The sequence below is a fragment of the Ptychodera flava genome, chromosome 6 (genome assembly GCF_041260155.1).
Source record: "Ptychodera flava strain L36383 chromosome 6, AS_Pfla_20210202, whole genome shotgun sequence".
Taxonomy (NCBI): Eukaryota; Metazoa; Hemichordata; class Enteropneusta; family Ptychoderidae; genus Ptychodera; species Ptychodera flava.
This window is the reverse complement of record NC_091933.1, coordinates 1908430-1930826: the sequence shown is the minus strand read 5'-3', so window position 1 is coordinate 1930826 and position 22397 is coordinate 1908430. Positions and strand designations below refer to the sequence as shown.

Sequence of the window (22397 nt, the reverse complement as noted above, 5' to 3'; positions counted from 1 at the left end):
ATGTTGTGAACATCACTTCCATGATTCCTTTACTGGAAATGCCCTGTGTATTCTTAAAGGAACAGTAATGCTAACTTTCGATGATTTTTTCATTACTTTTATTTTATAAATCAATTGCAACTTCTTATGCTACTCCCTAAAGAATGTTGACACACCCATTATTTAGCCTGAATGTGTGAAATGAAATGTTATTCGTTTACATTTGAATTCTAGTCCAGACCAGAAGTAACTTTACAACAAGGACAATGCAGTTTATACATGTACAGGCTGAGTTGTAGATCAACATGCTTTGGGAAGTAGAACAAGAAATTATGGTTAACATTTAGAACAAAAATGGTGAAAAAATTATCAAAAGTTAGCCTTACTGGCCCAGATGACACACTGTAAATTAAGATATTACTCACTTTATGCTCGGTTGCGCCGGATACACTTTCTATTGATTTCATCCAACCTTCAGCAATGCACTTCTGAAATCGAATGGCTGATCTGATTGCGTCTAATGTCAAAACTTCAATACCTTTGCTGGTATCAGTGCTTGATCTGGAACAATGATGGTAAATACAATATCTTTACACATTTATGGAAATGTACATAACTGAATCATACTACCAAAGATTGTAACTTTTAACATGATTTAAGGTAGCTTTCCGCCTTTGTTTTGGTATTTGAGATAAAAACACGATTTTTCTTTTATCCCTGAAAAGTATTCCTATAATAGTGATCTTCCTTGTGTGTAGAATATCTTGGTCGTGAAGTTCCTGTTTTTGGGTGAAATTTTGGAATAAAAATGTACGAGAGGCACAGGTGTACATTTTGGCGTTTGAGACTACCGTTAAGTCTTGATTGACAAGGGATTACGCTAAGCAAGCAGCGTCACAGTATTCACATGCACTTAGACAACATCCGCTGTGAAAATCCCATTAACACCTACCGTTCACTGCGTGGGTCAAGACCATAGAGTGTACCTGGCGAAAGGTGGGTCTTACCGTTTTTCTCATAGGGTGGCCGCTCCCAAAAGATCACAATTTATCGACACAATCCGACAAGGTCAGACTTATGACATTGTTGACGGTACAATTTCAGATTACAAAAATGGCCCACACACTAAATGTTTTATCTGGGACATTTTTGTGCTTTTGTAAAAGCACCAGGAGTGGTGGATAAGTTTCGTAATGTTAAACATCTTTGAAAGGCTGTCACGTATACATAATGGTACGTTCCACTGGCGGCCTTAGTGACAGCGGGAACACTTGAATACCGCAACAGACACCCTTCACATCTTCAACATTCAAGCAACATTCGGCCTCTTTCGGCCGAAGTTTCGGCTTCTTTTGGCCCCAAGACATTTCGACACCCCCGTTACGATTTATTTTTTCCCTTCAAACTTATAAGTAACTGACAGACCAGTCATATTCATAAGCGTGACCTTTGCGTTCTGACCAGTATGACTTTTACAGTGCCGTTTAGGCGCCGCTTTTCAAACTTTGACAGTGTCGGCGGCTACTGCTATTGAAAATGATATGAAACTCTTTTTTCAGGGTTTTTCACCATGTTCTCACAAACTTTAAAGCATGTGAATGCTGACACTATACTTCTCAGTGTTTTGATTTGTAACATTTGGCACGAGTTCCCCCAACCAGGTAGTGCCGAAACGTCCTTGGTCGCGTTGCCTAAACGTCTTGGCGTCGGAAATTGTGCGGCCGAAACGACTTTGCGCCAAAAAGTCTAGAAACCCGACATTGTCCGTTCGATGAGAATACTGAGTGAGTTGAACAATTTATGAATAAAAATGAAATATCAGAAACCGCGGCACTGGAACTACTTGGGATTAGAAAATACAAGGTGGAAACAAATTGCACGGGCTTCAAGACAGCGACAGGAAATTTTCCCAAGGCAAAATACGTAGCGATGCAGAAATCACACGCCACAAAACAATAGCTGCTTTGGTTTCCAGACGTTTTGGCACAATGGCAGTGAACTGATAATGTCGAAGTCGTTTCAATCCCGCGGTCCCGTTTTTCCTTGTCCCATTTCGTTACCGACCTTGACAAGGTAAAAACATACGTCGACTAACAAATGTTCATCGTACACCGGACGAATGTGAATCAAATGATTTTATGGGAATGGACACGACAACATTGTTATCAGTTATCATGGCAGTAGCCGCAGGACCGAAGACAAATTTCAATATGAATTTGACCGTCACAACGTAATAACGTAATCGCCCTGAGTTTTCATCAACATGTCATCATTGGTCGGTAAACCATTGAATGAGACGCTCACGGGCTAACTACTTGAATACAGTGCAAAACACCATCCTAATCCTGAGATTTACATGTAATGAAGACGGGTCTGATATCATATTCGCCTGGAATCGATGGTACTCATGTTGGATACGAACAACAGCAGATAGTTATCTATCTGTGACGTGTGACGCTTGACGAGCGGTCTATCGCATGCAACTTGCGCTTGATGAAATGACGTACTTTTCTCTATGTTCATATTTTCTCAACTTCTCTCCTTTGACTTTTATGCCGCCGACAGGCGATTGGCTCATTTTAGCATAAATGACTCCAGAAACGGTCTTCACCCACAGAAATGCTGTACAGAGTGAGGACGAACTATTGTCTCAGAAATGCTCGTAGTTTGATTAGTGTTAATCGGTTTTCAAGGCGCGTGAAAATCTAAAAAATGGCTGCTCACTAGAATCCTCGGTTACTCTAACCGTACTGAATCACAGCATGGAGCTGTTCTTTTTATCTCCATGATCACAGACACCGCAAATGTACATCCACATACAAACGCAGATATTTTTGTTGTCAGCCAATATTGTTTTCCCTATATCACTCATCGGGCTCGCTTTCATTCCGCAGCCGTGAGTCGTTTCCGAGGTCGAATCGAATGCTGCCATAAACTTACACTGTAGTGTACGCTTGTCATGGAGGTAATTAGTCCAAGCGCTCGTGTAGACGGCATCGAGATGCCGTAGTATTTCCGACAGTTAGGTCGAACAGTTAATACTCTATTTAAAACTTACAACTAATCAGTCAACAGATTATGCATAATCCCTTCCCTGGCACTCCCCAAGTTTATTTACTCATCAGCTACTGTGTAGATTGCGCTCTAAAAAGAGTACAACGCTCCCAAAATTCACCCTTTTTAGCCTCATTTCGACCGTTGACACTGATTTCACTGATTGAATATACTGTTGACGTTGAACACTTTGATTTCACTATCTGGTTTTACTGTTTTGTCGGTTGAGTACATTGTTTATTGCCATTCAAAAGGAAAAACCCGAACAAATTTACTAAATCGCCATTTTCTCAGTTCGGCATTTTGTCACATTGCAGCACGTTCAAAAGAGTTTAACTCGAGAACGCGTGAACGGAAGTTCACCAGATTTTCACAGACGTTTGTCAAGTAGGTTGTCTCCAAAACCGTGTCTCAGTTTTTTTATGAAGATTTTTAAAGTCGAGTTATTGCTGCTTAATTAGGCGGCATTGTAAGACTAATCGGTGGATAAACTTTGACTCAACGATATGAAAAAACTAAGGCCTTTTTCAAAAATCTGAGACACAGTTTTGTAGCCAGTATTCTGAAGACCAATTGCCCGTTAACACCTAAACAATAGCCCCTCTCCGCTCAGACTTAAACTTTTTTACGTGAGACCACCCATTTTCTTTACACTTTCACTAAGATCTTCAAAAAAATTCATCGCACACTAATTTTCTTGATAAAACAAAAAAATTCATAGAAATAGCTTTCAGGTGATATATAATACTTGGGTAAAAGTACACATCTTGATGGCAAAATTCACGTTTGAAAATAGGTCGTCGCAAAGGCGGAAAGCTACCTTAACATAATTCATGAAGAATAAGCAAGTGAAATGTTGATAAAATGTCACATTTCAGAGCACACTTGTAGTGTCTGACTACTATCTGAGTACATTTGCAGTATCTGACTACACCCGTAGTGTCTGACTTTTACAAAGTGTCTGACTACACCTATATAGTATCTGACTAGATTGAAAGAGCATGACCACACTACTACACTGCTAGTGTCTGACTTACCTGTTTCTGTGTCTGTCTTGTGGAGATGTTGTTGGCATGGCAGACATATTACCTGGGAAGTCTAAGTTACTCCTGACATCATTAATCACCTAACATTGCAATAAAGAATGAAATAGAAAAATGCCAAGTTTATGTAGTGCATAAGCATGAATCAACAGCGTACTTAATACACTTGTCAAAAACAATCCCATACAAACGAATGACTGATCATCAACATTGAGTAATTCTTAGAAATCACATCATGTGAGTTTCTATGACTCAACAGGGATCACTTTGGGGCGCGATAAAGCGATATTTACGCTCAAAAATCAGAAAAATCGCATTCAGAAAATTAATTGGGCAAAAAAGTCAGGCCGATAATGCAAATGGCGCGTACATGATACATTTACACGATCTAAATTCATCGGTAATATTTGGCAGGTTTTCAGTACAGAACCACTCATTGTGTCGCCGTAGAGAGCCGCTATAATTACGCTAGAAAAAGCTACTGCAGAGTACCTGTTTCAAATAGCGTGTGTGATTGGTTGTCAACAGGAAGTTTTGCGTTCATTGACAAATGATTGAAGTCGATACAGCAAGTGTTCATTGCTGATGTACAGGGTGTTGCAGGTGCTGCCAACTGGTAAATTTCATGAATTTTGCAAAATCATCACAAAACATGTTTTGAAGGCTGATATACCAATTTTTCTTATTTTTGACCTTGACCTAAAATTCGGAGGGGAAAGTGAGAGCTGTTCGTTACTGCCCTCCCACTGGCATACACTGAAAATGTGCCCTCCCACTGAATTTTGAAAATGCACTATTCTGGACTACTGTACTTCCGTTACTCCCGCACTAGAAAGTATGGATTCGACTGCCTCCAATTACAACTACACTCAGTGTGACAGTTTCTGGACTGGGTAGTGAATTTCGCCATAAAGCTGTTTCATAAATGACGAGCACTACGAATCTTATTATCATACCTTTCGAAACTTTATTGTGTTTATCCTCAAAATGTCAACACCGACAGAAGTGGCATTTAGGGGGTCAAAGTTGCCAAATTTTTTACCCATGTTGAGTGCGTGTGATCAGACTGCTATCGCAGTAATCGGATGTTGTATTTGGAATTTGCTGCGCATCTGCAGCAAATTGGAATATGATTATAGGGGCTAAATACTGATATTTTGAAACTTCGAACCCCGATTTTCAATTTCGATGTGTTTAGATAACTATATGGAAATATTTCGTGATAATTATTTACGTGTAATCCATGGACGACGCAACTATATTTCGACGTGTATAGTGTTCGTCACCTCGTATCATAGGATTTGGCTAACTTCACCAACTTTGTAGTGCCCAAAATAGCTTCTACCAAAAAAAAAAACACAATCCAAAACGGGACGGCAGCGTCACCTGACTTAATATGCTGCAGCATGACTTGTAAAACGCTATCAAAACAGAGCGAAGTGAGTATAACCAACAGCATGTCATTAAATGTCTGAAAACTGAGGTTGTCCGAAAACTGTCACACTGAGTGTATTGTTATGCAAATTAACCAATATGCAGAAAATCAGGAAAAGTTAGGTCCAGTTCCCACAGACTTTGAAATTCTCCCACTGTTTTTTTTCATGTGGGATTTTATCTCATGCAGTTCTTGAGCCAGGGTAATCCTTGGTAAAGTAGCATGATTTCAACAAATGTGAGATTTGATGGTAAGGTTTACCTCTAATGCATCAGTTGGTGTGACAGACTGTAGGATAAACTTGACAATGACCGGCAAATCATCAAAGTCAGCTGATGGCAACATTTGAAGTACAGTTAAACGAATCTACAAATAATATAAAAAAATGAATACAAATTACGCTTAGTTCCAGAAATGAGAAATCAAATTGATGTAAATTTCTGCATGATTTAAGTATTTGTAATTTTCCTATTGAACGATCTTTGTGAAAACATAGTGACCACTTCAAGCCTGCAAGTTCTTCAAAGTCAAGTTTGCTGTGTATTACTCAAAAAGAATAGATATTTCATGATGGAAACTGGTCGGCCAGAATTTCCCTGGGACGGTAATTATTTGTTTGATGGTTACTTCTTATCCAGGACAATCAGATTATCTGACCTATCAAATGTTAGTTTATAGAGATTCAATAATGTAGTAAAATCTTACTAATGAAGGTTTTCATATTAACTTACCTCTGCCACTAGCTCAGGACGCAGGTTGAGATTTACCAATGCATCAAGAATAGGTACAGTAACTTGACTACCTTGCTGTAGTATTTCCCTGATCAAAAATTATACACAAATATTTGAAACACAAAATTGTTAAAAACTGTTTTTTTTATTGAAATTTTAGTTTGTTCCCATGTAAACACGCGGGAGTGTACTTGCCCAACTCTGTGGGCATATAAATATCAAAACAGAGTAAATTAATAAAATCAACTTCAGTAGACTGTCACATTAGTGGCAGGCTGTTGTGGTTGAATGTGATTGCCCACAGAGGAACCGTGCAGGGTTTTGGTTGCTATGAATAATTCAGAATGCAAAGGGCAAGAAGAGTTTCCCTAGGAGTTTGTGGAGGGACCGTAATGCAACCACTGAATTACGGGCCATTATTCCTTATTACACTGACTACGGAAGTTTATTTCAAGAATCTTCAATACGATAACTTTGTGACTCTTGTTTTTCAAACCGGGTAAATTATCAACTTGACTGAGTGGGACGTACTGAAACCATGTATGCACGAATAATGGAGACATGGTGTGTGATAGAGGCCTATTTACCACTGCACTGCGCAGAATGAGAGCTATGTTGGTATCAGGTCTAATTTCCTGATCACTTTCTGCATGCCCATACTAATCTCAGATAATATAAGACAAGAAACATCCCTTATCAAGTTTTGAGAACTATTGGTTACAAAGTAAGATTATTTCCTGTGAGAAACAGATCACTTTGCAAGCCAAGAGTCCATGTCAATCATTTCCTTACTTATAGGCTTATGTCAATAAACGGCCAAACCGCTTGTAACACTAGAGGGAGTTCACAAGGTACACCAGTCGCCAGGCCAGCCAGAAACTAATGCCGAGAAAAGCCAAGTGACTGGGGCCAGTCAAACACAGGAGCTAATGTCATAGAAAACTCTGTGTGTGTGTCTGTGTATGTGTCTGTCTCTCTGTCTGTTACCAATATCTCAAAAACAGCTGATTGGATCTGAATAAACCTGAAGATTTTGTTTTGAAATGTTTTGTTTTGTTTTGAAACTTTTAAGCGATGGTCTGGGAAACAAGATGTATGCTTAGACATTTTCCAGATGAAGCTAAATTTAATGCTAAAAGACCTTCTTTATACTAGTACTATCAAAAATTTATGATAGGAAATGAAATATTTATGTAAAATGTTATCAGTACTGATATGAAGAAAATTTCAAAACCATAGGAATATAGCCAAGGTCTTTGTTTCTCTGGTGCATACCAAGGTGTTACAGTGCAGTTTTGACAGTTCCTTCACAAATGTCTCCTTTGTTCTATGGAATGCAAATGGACTGACAACCAAATCAAGCAGTCTTGAGTTTTTTGTCTAACCTTTGAAAATTCAATATCATTATTCTGACTGAAATTTGGAATTATGCCGGTGATGTATTTGAGTTAGACGGTTACGACAACTTTCACCCATGTAGACCAAAAATTGGAAACTTGGCAATCCTTCAGGGTAAATTGGTTTGTCATGTGTTTTACAGGCAAAAATATTGTCAAAATGTTTTGACACAAAAGATTTTGTTTTAAATGATGATATCAGTGTCCCAAATGAATGCTTACCACCTAGATTCTCTAAAATTTGTCTTTGTTGCCATGACATTGCATTCAGACAGTCACTGGTACAACCATTATCTAAATTTACACTTTAATCTTTTTTGTACGAGTATTTTCTGTCTGCATCTGATATTTTTGATAAGTCCATGGAATAATTTATAGCTGGTGGCCTACAGTATCTGAATAAATTATATTGTGTATTATCAGTACACTTGCATTCTTGTTACTTTCACCATTACACAATGAAATACTCTGATCTCCTTGGTAAAATTTGAAACTTTCTTAATTTCAGTTCAAATTGTATGTTTTGCTAAACTGATTTAAAAGGTGGTTAGACTTGCCAGAGAAGATGTGGAGGAAAAAATATGTTTGTTATTTTTTGAACTTTACTTACTTGAGTTGAGTGGCTACCTCGCTATGGTGACAATCTTCTACAACTTCTGGAATGCATGTAATAATTTCTCTTTGTATTGCAACAGATGTTATGCCAATCACTTCAAACATCTTGTCAACTAATTCCTGTCAATTATCAAGAATTCACTGGATTAGTATAATACTCCTGTACAAAACACTAGCAGTATTTATACATCATTCATTTCCCTCTTTATACCAGAATTTATTGCGATAAATATGCAGATACATATTTTACTACTTGATTAATGGCGGATCACCGACTGTACACCATAGTGTCAGTTTGAAGGCTGATTGTGTATCCACTGTTCTATGACTATTTTGTTTTCTCTGAGTTGTGATGACCCAAACACCACATTTTTCGCAATAGGGAACCCTAGTACAGTTGTTGAGTGGTAGTTGACACTTATTGATGATGTACAGTTTGTACTGTATGACTAAAATATTTCACTTGCATTTACACGTCTGGGTATTTACTTTCATTACTGACTGCTAAACTGGTTATCAGTAAACTTGGGGTACAACACTTCTCCCATGATACATTGTCTGACTGTACTATAAAATAAATGACATTTAAAACATCGTGGCAAGCAACACTATGTTGTCAAAGGTGTCAGTTGGTATGCTCACAAATTTTAAACATGTTTTGTGTTTATTTTGGGTTAAAACCTGCGTTATTCTGGTTGAATGTATGATGATATTCATTCGTAAGAAATATTGAAAGAACACTTACTTTACTTTTCACAATGTGATCAAGCCATCTAAATTGATTCATTATCAAATGTGGAATATTAACTGCATCACTGTGATCAAAAACTTCCCTAAAACAGCAAAAAGAAAAAGAACTGTTAGTTTATTGAATGTACAAATACAAAACTGTCAAACCAATTCTCAAATAACTACATTTCACTTACGCTCAGTTTGATGAAAGAATACAACAGCTATGGCAGTCGACGGTGAGCATCTTCATCTGGCTTGAATCCATTCAACTATGTTTTATACAAGGGAGTAAAACTTAAGGGCACACACACACACTTACATATCACCATGAAATCACAGATAGACACATGAATACTTACTCTCCTTCAGTGAATTCTGGAAGCTTTTCCAACAAAATATTTGCAATTCTGGGCTGTGTTGAAGAAATCAAACAAAATACAAAATGAGCAAAAATACATTAAGGAAGTCTCTTATTTACAGCAAAAATGAAATAATATGACCATTTATTGATAAAAAAATTGATCACTAATCAACGGTGTTAAAACCTAATATGATTTCTTTAAATGAAATTCAGCATTTCCTCTGTGCAGTACACTCACTGAGTTGATTTACACCAATACGACAGGCATACAGTAAACCCTAAATGTCTCTGATTGTATTCTAGTGAAATGTGTAATGGGCAATAGAGATTCAGCAAAATTGAATACCTGCAGCAGATCGATTCCAAGGAGTACTTTGATCATACTGTCTTGACTTGAACCTCTAGCACTGAAAATCAAATACAGGCAATCACATGGAATATCATGTCAATGCTATGAAGAATGGAAATTTGATATCTTAGTCTCATGGACATTATTCAAATTATAACATTTTTCACAATAATAACAAAGCCATTAGCAGAATTCAGAGGATTACCATATTACAACAATATTAGGAAACACTACACAACTACTGGTAAGGTATTCCCTATTGCTTGTGATGCTGTTGAGTTCATTGGTAAATAACCAGTATTTACACACACACTGCGTAACAATTCCCTCATACAACACACAATAAACACATGTACAAGACAAACTGTTCCTACCTGTCACAGTCAGGTGATGTCACAGTTTGCAGAAGACTGTACTTCAACCTAAGAAACCAAAATGAATTAGATCTGGATTATAATTTACACTATGGTCCCACTCAAAATTACTGGTCAATCATCACCAAACAATACCTACGGTTTCTTATTCTAAATACCAAAATATTCCACTAATCTGTTCATCTCCCCATTGTCATTCATTTCTAGCTTACATATGATCTTTATCAGATAAATTCACAATATTTATGATGTATTCATAAAGTCTATTTCGAAGTTGTCAAAAACCAGGAAACTTACAAGCCACTGTTTTGCGATATTAATTCATGGAAAATAAAAAGTAGAAAAATGTTTTTGGTAGATAGAGAAGGTATTAACAAAGACAATCAGTCAGGGCCATAACTGCAGCATTAGATATAAGCTTTGCCATACTTCACAAGCACATGATATCAAATTGTAAAACCAAACATAAAAAGTGAATGTGATACAATCAGTCTTATAAATGTATTTTTTAGCTCATTCTTAATTAAACAAGATAGTGAATACTTTGTCTTGGAAAAATTAATTTTACATTTTATTCTATTTTCAAGAGGAATACTTCACAGTCAATCAAAACATATGGCAGACAATTACTTTTTGGAAAGAACCTTGAACAGTTCATACCTGACAGGATCTTCCAAATGATTCTGCAGAGCCATAGTAAATTCCTCAATGACCTACAAATGAAAATTCCACAGAGTCAACTAAATGATGGTACAGTGACCTTGTAGCTGATAAAAAGTCAGACTTACAATCTTATTACATATGATCTACTTTAAGAGAATTCAGATCAGTTCCCATCCTTACAACTTCATTTCTAAATAAAGTAGCCAAACACTTATCAATCAGAATCATCAAGGTAGTATTGTGTCGCCAGGGGTTAATAAACTATTATGATTTGATTGTGAAAACAATAAAATAAATTAACAATGTTCCATCATTCATAGGATGAAACCATACTTAGACAGAAAATGGTAATTCAAGTTTTGTTTGGTACATGGTTGATTTGGAGATTTCTATTTACACAAACGGATTTCAATGTTTCTTCCTATTTAATAAATAATAGAACAAACTATTTACCTCTGGGTACTCATGGTGTCTTTTGATAGCTTTGATCAATTCTTTTTGAAATACTGATTGGTCAACATCTGAAACATGAACAAGACAACATATGCATCAATTAGGGTATCATACACATTGATAAGTCCTGAACACCATGATTTGGCAGCTTACTGAAGTCTTATCAGCAAACATTTGTTAATGATTTGCTGTGTTACTCTCCTTCCTCTAGGGTGAGTTAGTGAAACACTGCTTTTATTGTTCAAATCTGTAAACAAATCAAATCTAGATAAAAATTTGTTGTCAAACTCTGAGGTGATATTGCTTGGGTTATTTCACACTTTTGTAACAAACAGCAGTAAGATTCCAATTCAAGAAGACATCACATTGTACTAGCTTCAACATAATTTTCCAACAAGATATCTACATACATTTGAAGATTCAAAGAAGGAATTTACGAGAGTTTCTGTAATTGTGAAGCAAACAAAACTTACTTATTTGGTTTGGTGTATCATCGGCCATAAGAACATATCCAGCTTGTTTCATGAGTTGACCAAACAAGGAATTGTCGTCTAACTGTTTTTTCACATGCCTCTGCTCGTTATCTTGTCTCTTACGAATCTTCTTACCTTGTACACAGTATGCAAATCATATGTTAGAAAATAAATCAACTGATAACATTGAGGATTGTCTAGGAAGCAGAAACACTGCACTGCACTGCAAAATTATACATTTGTGCTCACAAGGAATAAACAAAACATGTAGTTCACAAATTTATTGACAAACTGAGCTGATCACTCAAGTAGAAATATATATATATATTATTGATTAATAAAAAAATAAGCAGGACTGTGATTACAAAGAGCAATAATGTTCTTGTGTCCTTTGAATCAAGGGATTTGGTTTTTGTGCGTTTTTAGCGAGGCTACTCCTGGAGAGAGCAAAGCCAGTAAGTTTTAATAGTCTGTAAACAGTATAGTCGTATCAAGGAATTGGTGATTTGGTAGTCCTGAATAAAGTTTAATCACACATCTTTCTCAACATTTACTTTATTTTTTTAATAGTCCATCAGACCAACATAATCATAGAAAGTTCACTGTCCGGGTAAGTATTCCATGGGCCTAGACCTTGGACCGCTGGAATTGTTCATCTTATCACTGGCCAATTTTCTGAAAACCTTTCTTTCTCAGGCAAAAGTTCAATCTCTATGGAGGGAAATGGAAGTGAAATAAAGCCCCATTTGAGCATTTCACTGAATTTTTCTCAACAAGTCTCAACTTTTCCCCAGAAAAGAATAGGTGAGAGGGCTAATACACAACACATGATGACAAATAGAATGTAACTGTACTTACCAGTTGAAGATTGCTCAGCTTCCGAAACATCAGAAGATCTTCGTCTTTTCCTCGCCTTGGTTTTTGCCATGATGGTCTGCAAAGTATTTTATCATTTGATAAAATTGACTTAAGAGTTTTCAATGATCTTCCAAATTTAAAATATCATGATGAGCCATATTTTTAAATCAACGGTACACTGTAAATAAGCTTTATTGTAAAAGTGAACTTCAGTACACATAAATACATTACCATGCTTTAAACCTGAGTAGATTTTCATCTCAACCATACTGAATTTACTAGATAGGTAGACATTAACAAACAACGTAACACATCTGTATGTCAATATCAGATACTGTAGAGACAATATTTTGATAAAAAAATCACCAAATTCTCCTTTAACTACATATACAGTGCTCAAAATTAACTTTTTTCCCTGGTAGTCCACTTGGGCTACAATTTTCTGAAGTTTGTAGCCCAGTGACAATGGCTGGTAGCCCATGCATATTTTAGTTTAGTCAGGGATCACTTTGGGGCGCGATAACGCGATATTTACGCTAAAAAATCAGAAAAATCGCATTCAGAAAAATCAATTGGGCAAAAAAGTCGCGCCGATAATTCAAATGGCGCGTACGTGATACCTCTACGCGATCTAAATTCATCGGTAATATTTGGCAGATTTTCAGTACAGAACCACTCGTTGTGTCGCCGTAGAGAGCGCTATAATTACGCTAGAAAAAAGCTGTTGCAGAGTTACCCGTTTCAACAGCGTTTGTGATTGGTTTCCAACAGGAAGTTTTGCGTTCATTGACAAATCATTGGAGTCGATACAGCAAGTGTTCATTGCTGATGTACAGTGTGTTGTTGTCGCTCAAAATGGCGCTTTCGAAGGAATATTCGTGTCCAGTACGAGTGGTAGTGCGAAGAAAAAACGAAAATGCACTATTCTGGACTACTGTACTTCCGTTACTCCCGCACTAGAAAGTATGGATTCGATTACATCCGATTACTACTACACTCAGTGTGAGTTTTCGGACAGGGAAGTGAATTTCGCCCAAAGCTGTTTCATAAATGACGAGCACAACGAAATCTTATTAACATACCTTTCGAAACTTTATTGTGTTTATCCTCAAAATGTTAACACCGACAGAAGTGGCATTTAGGGGGTCAAAGTTGCCAAATTTTTGCCCCCATGTTGAGTGCATGTAATCGGACTGCTATCGCAGTAATCGGACGTCGTATTTTGAATGTGATAAGGGGCTAAATATTGATATTTTGAAACTTCGATTCCCGATTTTCAATTTCGATGTCTTTAGAAAACTATATGGAAATATTTCGTGATAATTAGTTACATTTAATCCATGGACGACACAACTATATTTCAATGTGTATAGCGCTTAGATATCGACAGGGGCTGTCCCTGTGTGTTGCGTTCGACACCTCGTATCATACGGTGTGGCTAACTTCACCAAGTTTGTAGCGCCCGAAATAGCTTCTACCAAAAAAATCCAAAACGGGACGGCAGCGTCACCTGACTTAATATGCTGTAGCATGACTTGTAAAACGCTATCAAAACGGAGCGAAGTGAGTATAACGAACAGCATGTCATTAAATGTCTGAAAACTAAGGTCGTCCGAAAACTGTCTCACTGAGTGTATTGTTATGCACATTAACCAATATGCAGAAAATCAGGGAAAGTTAGGTCCGGTTCCCACAGACTTTGAAATTCTCCCACTGTTTTTTTTCATGTGCGATTTTATCTCATGCCGTTCTTGAGCCAGGGTAATCCCTGCATATTTTAGTTTAGTGTTATTGTTTTTCATTAACAAGACAAGAAAAAGCAATTTTTCAAGATTCTGCCCATGAAGTGAATTTTCTAGTCATTTGATGTGAATGCTTGCACATCTAATACCAAAAGGAAACAGGTATAAAGCCCCCCTCCACCCCCTAATTTTTTTCTGGTCCTTGACATTCAGCAAAAGTGATGCGGTGACGCGGTTTTCTTTTTTTTTTATTCTTAACTATGCTGGTTTGACACTATTTTGATGCAACACTTAGTCTTTTGTCACTGGCTGCAAAATACTTCCAGTTTCTTTTTAGTGTTTTTGGACATGCAAACAGGGATATCAAGGATACCTGTACTGATGAGTATGTAACCCCAAAAAAAGCCATGACGCGCAGGTTCTGAAATGACGCACACGCTGACCAGAAACGATCTTTTTGTTGGCCTGATAGACAACTGTGATACTCAAAAGTTTCGTGACCTATTGACAACTCGTTCACTCTCAGAGTTGTACTAAACTTTTGACAGTCGTCATGACATTGACCACGACTTTCTCAGCACAACTAGGCATACTGTACCAGGGCTTAAAATGGACCACAGGCTTTCTGTAGGGAGGAGGCATATTGTCTATGATTGATACATTATGATCAAATTGAAATGAAAATGCGTTTTTCATTAGCCATCATTTGCTGTGCCTGTCATCCAAGTACATCAGTTGAGATACTGACTCTTTGTTGCAAAGTTTCACTGCACGGTTGTCTTTGTAATTTGCTAACAAAGTCATAGTCTGGTCTTACTCATGTTACTGTGTCCAACTGGATTTGACAGCAATTTAGCTCGTTCCAAAGTAACGGCCCGGACATGGCACGCCAAGTACTGACTGAATTTTATGTCCCGGTCTTTGGTAGTCCGTGTGGGCTACCATTTCATGGATTTTGGTAGCGCAAGGAAAAGTTGGTAGTCTGTGGACGCGGGATTACCGCTAATTTCGAGCCCTGATATAGATTCTTTCATCTATAGCTGAAACTTATCAAACAACAGATTAAGCCACATATGATTTTTAGCAATGGAAATTTGTCCTGACAAAAACACACAAAATATATTTCATTGGAAAACTATCAAAATAAGTTTTGTCATACTATCAACTTATAATGCACTTCCTGAAGTATGAATGTTGCTTTGGTAAACAATAGAAACAATAGATCATATATTTTCTCAAAACATGACGAGTAACCTCAATTTTGTATGATTAATCCTCTTTCTACCAGGCTCCATAAACAAACCACAGAAATAACTACAACTTGGGAGAAAGAGGATTAATCACAGACATGTACATATGTACACCTAGTGTATTAGTGATATTTGTCAATAAAAGGGTCCAGGTTTGATTTATTGCTGATACATTCAAGTTCAGCTCACCCTACATACCACAGGCACTTGACATGTCGCTTCGCACTCAGTACTGATTCTCCCCCTGTTCAATCAGTACCAATCGCAAAGCGATGTGTCGTGTGCCTATGCTATGTATGGCCATCATGTGATTTCTATTACAAAGTGAGTTTGTTTTTCATAGTTTCTTCTGATCTATCTATCTATCTATCTAGAAAATTTGTATAGCACCAATATCCAAAGTTAAACAATGCTCAGTGGCGCTTAGAGTTACAATGAAAATGCTCTCTGGAAGATGTAAGTTTTTAAGCGTCTTTTGAAAATGTTGACATTAGGAGAGGTTTTTATGTCCAGGGGCAAAGAGTTCCAAAGGACAGGAGCTGCTACAGAGAAGAGCGGCGACCATAGGTAGTCAGATTCCATCTAGGTGTGTGCAGAAGGCATTTATCAGATGAACGAAGAACACGTGATGAGGCACAAGGTGTTATTAAATTCCTGAGATAATTGTGGAGCTTGTCCATTTAGGGCTTTGTAAGTAATCAACAAAATAAAAAGTTTGTATACAATGCGATGATGTACTGGAAGCCAGTGAAGTTGCATAAGTATGGGGGTAATGTGGTCGGATTTCCTGGTCTTTGTAACAATTCTAGCTGCTGTGTTATGGGCATTGTGTATCGGGCAAGCCATATAATAGAGCATTGCAGTAGTCAAGCTTTGAAGATATAACGGCGTGGACGAGGGTGGCACCGGAATATCTGGACAAGTACTTTCTGATACGACCAATTTTGCGAAGGAGGAAGTGAATAGCACTGCAAGTGGCACCAATATGTTGTTGGAATGTATGGTTGTTATCAAATATTACACCGATGTTCCTCGCAAATGAAGTGGTTTCAATAACACAGGAACAGATGTTGATGTCAGTGAAAGGCGCTGGTGAATGGTCAAATTTAGATCGAATTAAAATGACCTCCGTTTTAGAGTTGTTTAACTTCAGCTTGTTTTGTGTCATCCAGCTCATAATATCATTAACAGTTTCTTCAACGGTAGATACGGCAGACTAGGTATTGGATTTCTTATAACAACACCACTTTGCCAAAACTTATCACCAATCAGTAAGCTTAAAGCTGAAAATAACCACCACTGCCATGCATCAAAGTTTTCATCACCTTTCTATCATCCAAGAACTGAAATCTTCGTAATTTATACAATCACACATAGCCGTGTGCAAGGTCACCCAACCTGCGTAACAATGCTTGCAAGTCTGTGTTATTGCCGGCTACGCCTCCAAGGTTGCCAGACACTTCGCACCAAAAACACTTTGCACCATACCATCTCGTTCCATACCATTTCGCACCAAAACCACTTTGCACCAAAACAACCTTGTACCAAAACCTCTTCGCCCCAAAAGTCATGTCACCCAAAACCATTTCACCCCTAAAACAACACCACTTTGCCAAAACTTATCACCAATCGGTAAGCTTAAAGCTGAAAATAACCACCACTGCCATGCATCAAAGTTTTCATCACCTTTCTATCATCCAAGAACTGAAATCTTGAAAGTGTATACATTTTGAGAATATGACATTGTGCAATTTATTTATTTATTTATTTATTTATTTATTTATTTATTTATTTATTAAACCTTGTTTAACAAGGGTAGCCTGGTAAGCTTCAGTAAAGATGCTTATCTTCCCCAGGGCCCTCAAATGAACATACAAACTGATACAAAGCAGAACAACATGAAACATGACTAACAAAGCTAGAACAATACAATGCACAGAAAAAAGTGGCCAGGAGTGAAGAGAAAAGGAAAGAAAATCACACTAGATAACAAAAACAAATTTGACAAGAAAACTCACAAACACAAAAAATTATACCCAATAAGCTTTCAGGTAAGCAGTTTTAAAACTGCTCAATGAGTTACTAATATTTAAATCGACATTATTCCACTGATTGGCACTATTTACAGTAATACCTTTTCGATAAAAATCCTTATTTGTTGCAGGAACGACTAACAATTTTTGCATCTTGGATCTTGTAACTTTTTTATGATCAATTTCGGTAAAAAGATGTCATATATTGCGGTGCAAGATTATTTAAACATTTAAAAACCATACAAACATTCTTATAAACTATTCTATCTGGTAATGGCATTATATGCATTGTTTTAAATAAATGCTCGGTCGAAGCATTATACCTTGCATCACACATCACTCTGATAGCACGTTTCTGAATCTTATGCAACACTTTTATAAACGGTGATGCTCCCCATAAATGACAACAGTAATCCAAGTGTGGTAAAATATAGCTATTATAAAAAAGTTTTCTTATATTCATAGGTAAAAACTGTCTTATTCTCTTGAGCAAAGCAATATTACTATTTTCTTTTTTAAAAATCTTGTCACAGTGCTGCTTCCATGACAGATTTTCATCGACAAGCGTACCAAGAACCTTTTCACAGTGTACTGCTTGCAATTCCTTTTCACCAAGATAATACAATTCCACGCACAGCACCTGAGTTGTAGCATTTAGTAGTTCGCGTTTTTCTTTTTTTAATATACCATGGTTTTATGCAAGAATAAATAGTTTGTGGTAGCCAAAATATCCTGACACATTAATGCTTCCAAGTTGCACGTAAAAACAGTTATGATTGATACATCGTAGCATCATTGTTTTAGGATGAGTTGGTACTAATAGTATTATGATGGTACCATACTTTGGGCAAAGTGGTTTTAGTACGAGGTGCTACTTGGGGCGAAGTGGCGTTGGACGAGGTGGGTTTGGTGCGAAATGGTTTTGGGACGAAGTTGTGTGGGGCATGGAGCTAGCTCCGTGTGTGGGGCGAACTGGTTTTGGTGCGAAGTGTCTGGACCCCGCCTCCAACCCACGGGCGTACGGAATGTTTCCTAGATCGTCTTCGGATGGGAAGTGACTGACACTGTACTGTGAGGCCGAAGGCCGAACCTCGGTACTGTATTCTTATACAGTACCGAGGTTTCGGCCTTCGGCCTCACAGTACAGTGTCAGTCACTTCCCATCCGAAGACGATCTAGGAAACATTCCGTACGCCTGTGCTCCAAACAGGCGTTGTGGTTGGAGCACAGAGACCCGGGCATAGAGATAATGATTGGAGGCACTGACGCTCGGCTTACTCAATGTACAACCCTCTGATTGCTACATAAAAATGGTACAAAGTACATAGCCCTACGAGTATGGTGAGAATGTCGGGCTTTGGGGTTGGGAGGCGGCCTAGTCAAAGCAGGACATTCTCGCCATGCTCTATGGCCATACCGTTTACCTCCACCGTCCACGGCCGTGGCTGTGGCATCTTCGCTTGCCGAGGTCTCCGCTCCGGGCAGCTGGATGCTTCCCGAAATCAGAATGATATGAATGGAATATGCACACACAAATTAATTATGGTAAGTCTGTAGATATATGTTCTTTCGTCCTACCGTTTTAGAGTTGAGGTATCCAAGTCAATCGATTGCCACGGTCATGTATTTTTCAAGCAGTACTTCACACAATGAACACAGTATGCCTTCTATACGGCGCCATCTTTGTGTTTCCCGCCAGTAGCTTGACCCCTAGTAACAATATCATTGTCGGAAATTTATCGTGTTCTTTCACCTTTTCATTAATCTTTTATTGAATTTTACTTTAAATACTTGGTAATAAGTCTAAATTAATGTTAACCGACAGAAGATCAAATTACGAGTAAAACTACTGAGACAAAGGTCAAAGTTGATAGGTCGCGATTGTATACGTACCTCTGATCAGCTGATGCGAGAGATACAGAGATTCATGCATGGTGATTGGTGTGTGGCCTGGTCCAGGATCAGCAGAGAGGTTTATAAAGAGACATCGATAGTCTCCGTGGAATTGAAGTGTAACTACTGCGTCTGACATGGTACTGTGTACTGCGGGAAAAAAGCGATGCTGCCTATCATGGTAGCTGGAAAGATTTGACATTCTTGAGAAAAGTGGACAGCAGCTAGGATTGTAGGAAAGAGACATTATCAATGGAAGTACCTGCTGTCGACAATCCGAAATCCATACGCGTTGAGCGTAACAAAAAGATTGGAACTTTCACTTGTGAATTGTGTAACCTTCATGCACCCTACGAATATTTTGGAAACTCTCCTCCATTCACGAAGTCAGTCTTGTGAGTATATTTACGACATGTGAGCCGGTATCGTTCTTTACACACTGAATAGGGGCACAATTACCGGTACATCTTCTGCATGATAAACATGAGAAAACGATTCACAAATTAGCAATTATTATGGATCATCCAATGAAATTAAATCTTCAAAGCTGTTTTTCACTTTTGAGGCACATAGTACCTAAATAAATGTTGAATGTTACCAAATGTTGCGCTTGCAGCAGTTGTATGATGTAATATTTTCACATTTAACATTTTATTAATACGTACTCAACATACACTATCAGAGAGTGTTGTAAGGTACAGTACTCTTAGTACGAAGTGGGCATATTACATAATTACATAACTGAATTGCATCAGTAAATGCAATAAATGCAACAATGAACATACCGGTAGTTGGGTAGATGAGTAAACAACTTTGCAAAATACCTAATTACCAACTTGGGCAGAGTCACTTGAGGAAGCAATTATAATAAAACTTATATTAACAGTTATGATAAAACTCATAAAATTGTGGGGTGACAGTGAAAACAAGTGTGTAACATTCCATTTTATCCAAGCAAATTTATTCCTGTCTGTTTTCTCTAGTATTTTTTCAATATTTTGATATCATATACATGATAAATATCTCATAAAATGGGAAAGGTAATAAATGAATACATCTTTTCAACAATGGCAGGTTACTGGAAGATGTGTTTGTCATGAGAGATCCATTTACAACTGAGCGGAAGTTACTGATCCTTGGATCTCACTGTTCACTGTGCAATAAAGTTATTTGTGTGGGACAAGTAAGTTCAGTTCTTGTTTCACCTGTTCATAAGCAATGCCAAATGAAATAGTCTTTTTATACAGCTATGGAGGTATATATAACCTCTGTGATACAGCTCACCAATTTTCCAACAAGTTGGTGCATCACACTGACACTGCAATTGTCCAGACATTTGAAATGGTTGTCACCGTGTCTGATTACATTAACCACATCCATGGTTTAACATATACCATCTCTAAGTTAATCATACCCAAATTGTAAATTATTAGTGGTAGGTTTGAGTGAGAACTTTATGCAAAACAAAACAAAGTGCCTACTATTGTTGTCGCTCTTGCACACAACATTTTCTGTACCTGTAGGAGCTTGAGCTTCTGTTTACTAAAGAACTTTGTGAAATCACTGAATCATGATTGTCATAATAATTTGTGGTCTTTCAGAGTTGTAGCTTGTTTTATACGAAGAGATTCTGCCTGCCATGTGCATTTGATAACATCCAGGAGTTTCCTACTGAGATTCAACAGGTACAGTTATATCTTTAATTTGACTTCATTGTTCATGATGCTGTGTGTGTAAATGGGAATTTTACTTCCCACATAATGCAAACTCTGGACCTAGTGAAATAAAACAGCAAAGATTAATTAATTGAGTTTGATCAAGTGTGTTTTCTGTGAAAATACAGCAATTCATGTAGGCATGCATGTTCAGTGGTACATAGTGATGTCACAATGATCAGATTTGTATTTTCTCAGTTACATAAAGATGAGTTTGTAAAGTAACTTTTCCAAATTTTAAAATCATCCTTCATGACCATTTCATCAGATATTTCATTTCTGACATCATCAGCACATCATTAGTGATTCAATTGCCAAGCAGTGGCTGTATCCAAAGACTTTAACAGAGTTGAGTATTTTGCCAATTCAAATTTTCACCTTCACATATGAAGCAAAGCAATTTAGCATTAAAAAGTCATGAAACACTTACTGTTGTTTATGATCCAAGATAAAGATCCAGTAACTTATGGCCATTGCTATAAACCTGTGTGGGTAATAAAATAGTTCATAGAAATGCAATGCAGAGCTTTGATACCTTCAGTGGTGTTTGGTTGGCTTTGAACTTTGATTTTGAACATTTTAAGAAAGATCAATGTCTGCCAACTGCTTGAATCAAAACTACACTGACATTCTATTGTGATTTGTAGAGCATGAAGATGCACCAAACCCTGAATTTCCATCACTGATGGCGCTATTCCACCGTCAGCTAAAAATTTCAATGGTTTTTCCCACACTGGTATTGTTCTGATAACTGTCAATAGCAATCATCTGCCACCAAATATCCCAAAGTTGAATCTACTGTAGGTGCCTGTGGTAAATTAGTGACATGTCTCAAGTCATAAATTCTAGTGTGACAGGAGGGACAAATATGATCGTTAAAGGTATACATGTATTTTGTGAGGAGACATTTTATTTGACAGAGATTGTGTCACTAGAACTCTGAATTTTAACATTTTCTTTCCAGGAACTTGTCAAGAAATCATCAAAGGATACATGAAAACGCTTGCAAATTGAAAATCTTGATGCCTAAGTGGGGTAGTTGTCTTTACAAGCAGGATGAATGCAGTAACATGTACATGCATGTATGGAGCAACAGTCTGTGTGGAGAAATATAAATTGTTCTGAGTAATTATAGCCTGTAAGACCTTAACTTAAAATGATACTTAATGTAGCATTGTGAAAGATCTTTTTGTTGAACTACATCATAGTATCATAAATAAATAATACAATAAATACATCATAAATTA

General features: G+C 37.3%; 2 protein-coding genes across 4 annotated transcripts in view; one reads left to right on the top strand and one right to left on the bottom strand.

Moving 5' to 3' along the window:
• The window catches only part of LOC139134573 (Fanconi anemia group D2 protein-like), a 56888-nt gene extending 37643 nt beyond the window's left edge, over nucleotides 1-19245 (bottom strand). Inside the window, exons 1-14 of one of the 3 annotated variants that reach the window (XM_070701471.1) lie at nucleotides 19121-19245; nucleotides 12518-12593; nucleotides 11660-11794; nucleotides 11187-11254; nucleotides 10731-10783; nucleotides 10071-10118; nucleotides 9694-9754; nucleotides 9346-9398; nucleotides 9000-9087; nucleotides 8250-8374; nucleotides 6243-6330; nucleotides 5773-5877; nucleotides 4071-4159; nucleotides 405-540 (exon numbers count right to left, since the gene is read on the bottom strand). In XM_070701471.1, coding sequence (XP_070557572.1) covers nucleotides 405-540; nucleotides 4071-4159; nucleotides 5773-5877; nucleotides 6243-6330; nucleotides 8250-8374; nucleotides 9000-9087; nucleotides 9346-9398; nucleotides 9694-9754; nucleotides 10071-10118; nucleotides 10731-10783; nucleotides 11187-11254; nucleotides 11660-11794; nucleotides 12518-12587 — 1119 coding nt within the window. In that variant the 5' untranslated portion in view covers nucleotides 12588-12593; nucleotides 19121-19245. Of the gene's footprint in view, nucleotides 1-404; nucleotides 541-4070; nucleotides 4160-5772; nucleotides 5878-6242; nucleotides 6331-8249; nucleotides 8375-8999; nucleotides 9088-9345; nucleotides 9399-9693; nucleotides 9755-10070; nucleotides 10119-10730; nucleotides 10784-11186; nucleotides 11255-11659; nucleotides 11795-12517; nucleotides 12594-18959; nucleotides 19089-19120 lie in introns of those variants that run through there. The other 2 variants (XM_070701470.1, XM_070701473.1) reach the window with 2 other exon arrangements.
• A 182-nt stretch (nucleotides 19246-19427) lies between these two features.
• On the top strand, nucleotides 19428-22397 carry LOC139134575 (cysteine-rich DPF motif domain-containing protein 1-like). The gene is made up of 4 exons (XM_070701475.1): nucleotides 19428-19830; nucleotides 20510-20618; nucleotides 21037-21120; nucleotides 22115-22397. The coding sequence occupies exons 1-4, from the start codon at nucleotides 19688-19690 to the stop codon at nucleotides 22145-22147; spliced, it is 369 nt and encodes a 122-aa protein (XP_070557576.1). The 5' UTR covers nucleotides 19428-19687; the 3' UTR covers nucleotides 22148-22397.

Coding starts and splice junctions, on each gene's coding strand:
- LOC139134575 (XM_070701475.1), top strand. CDS start 19,688: ATGGAAGTACCTGCTGTCGACAATCCGAAATCCATACGCGTTGAGCGT. Junction 19,831..20,509: donor CCATTCACGAAGTCAGTCTT/GTGAGTATATTT, acceptor CAACAATGGCAG/GTTACTGGAAGATGTGTTTG. Junction 21,121..22,114: donor TTCCTACTGAGATTCAACAG/GTACAGTTATAT, acceptor TTTTCTTTCCAG/GAACTTGTCAAGAAATCATC.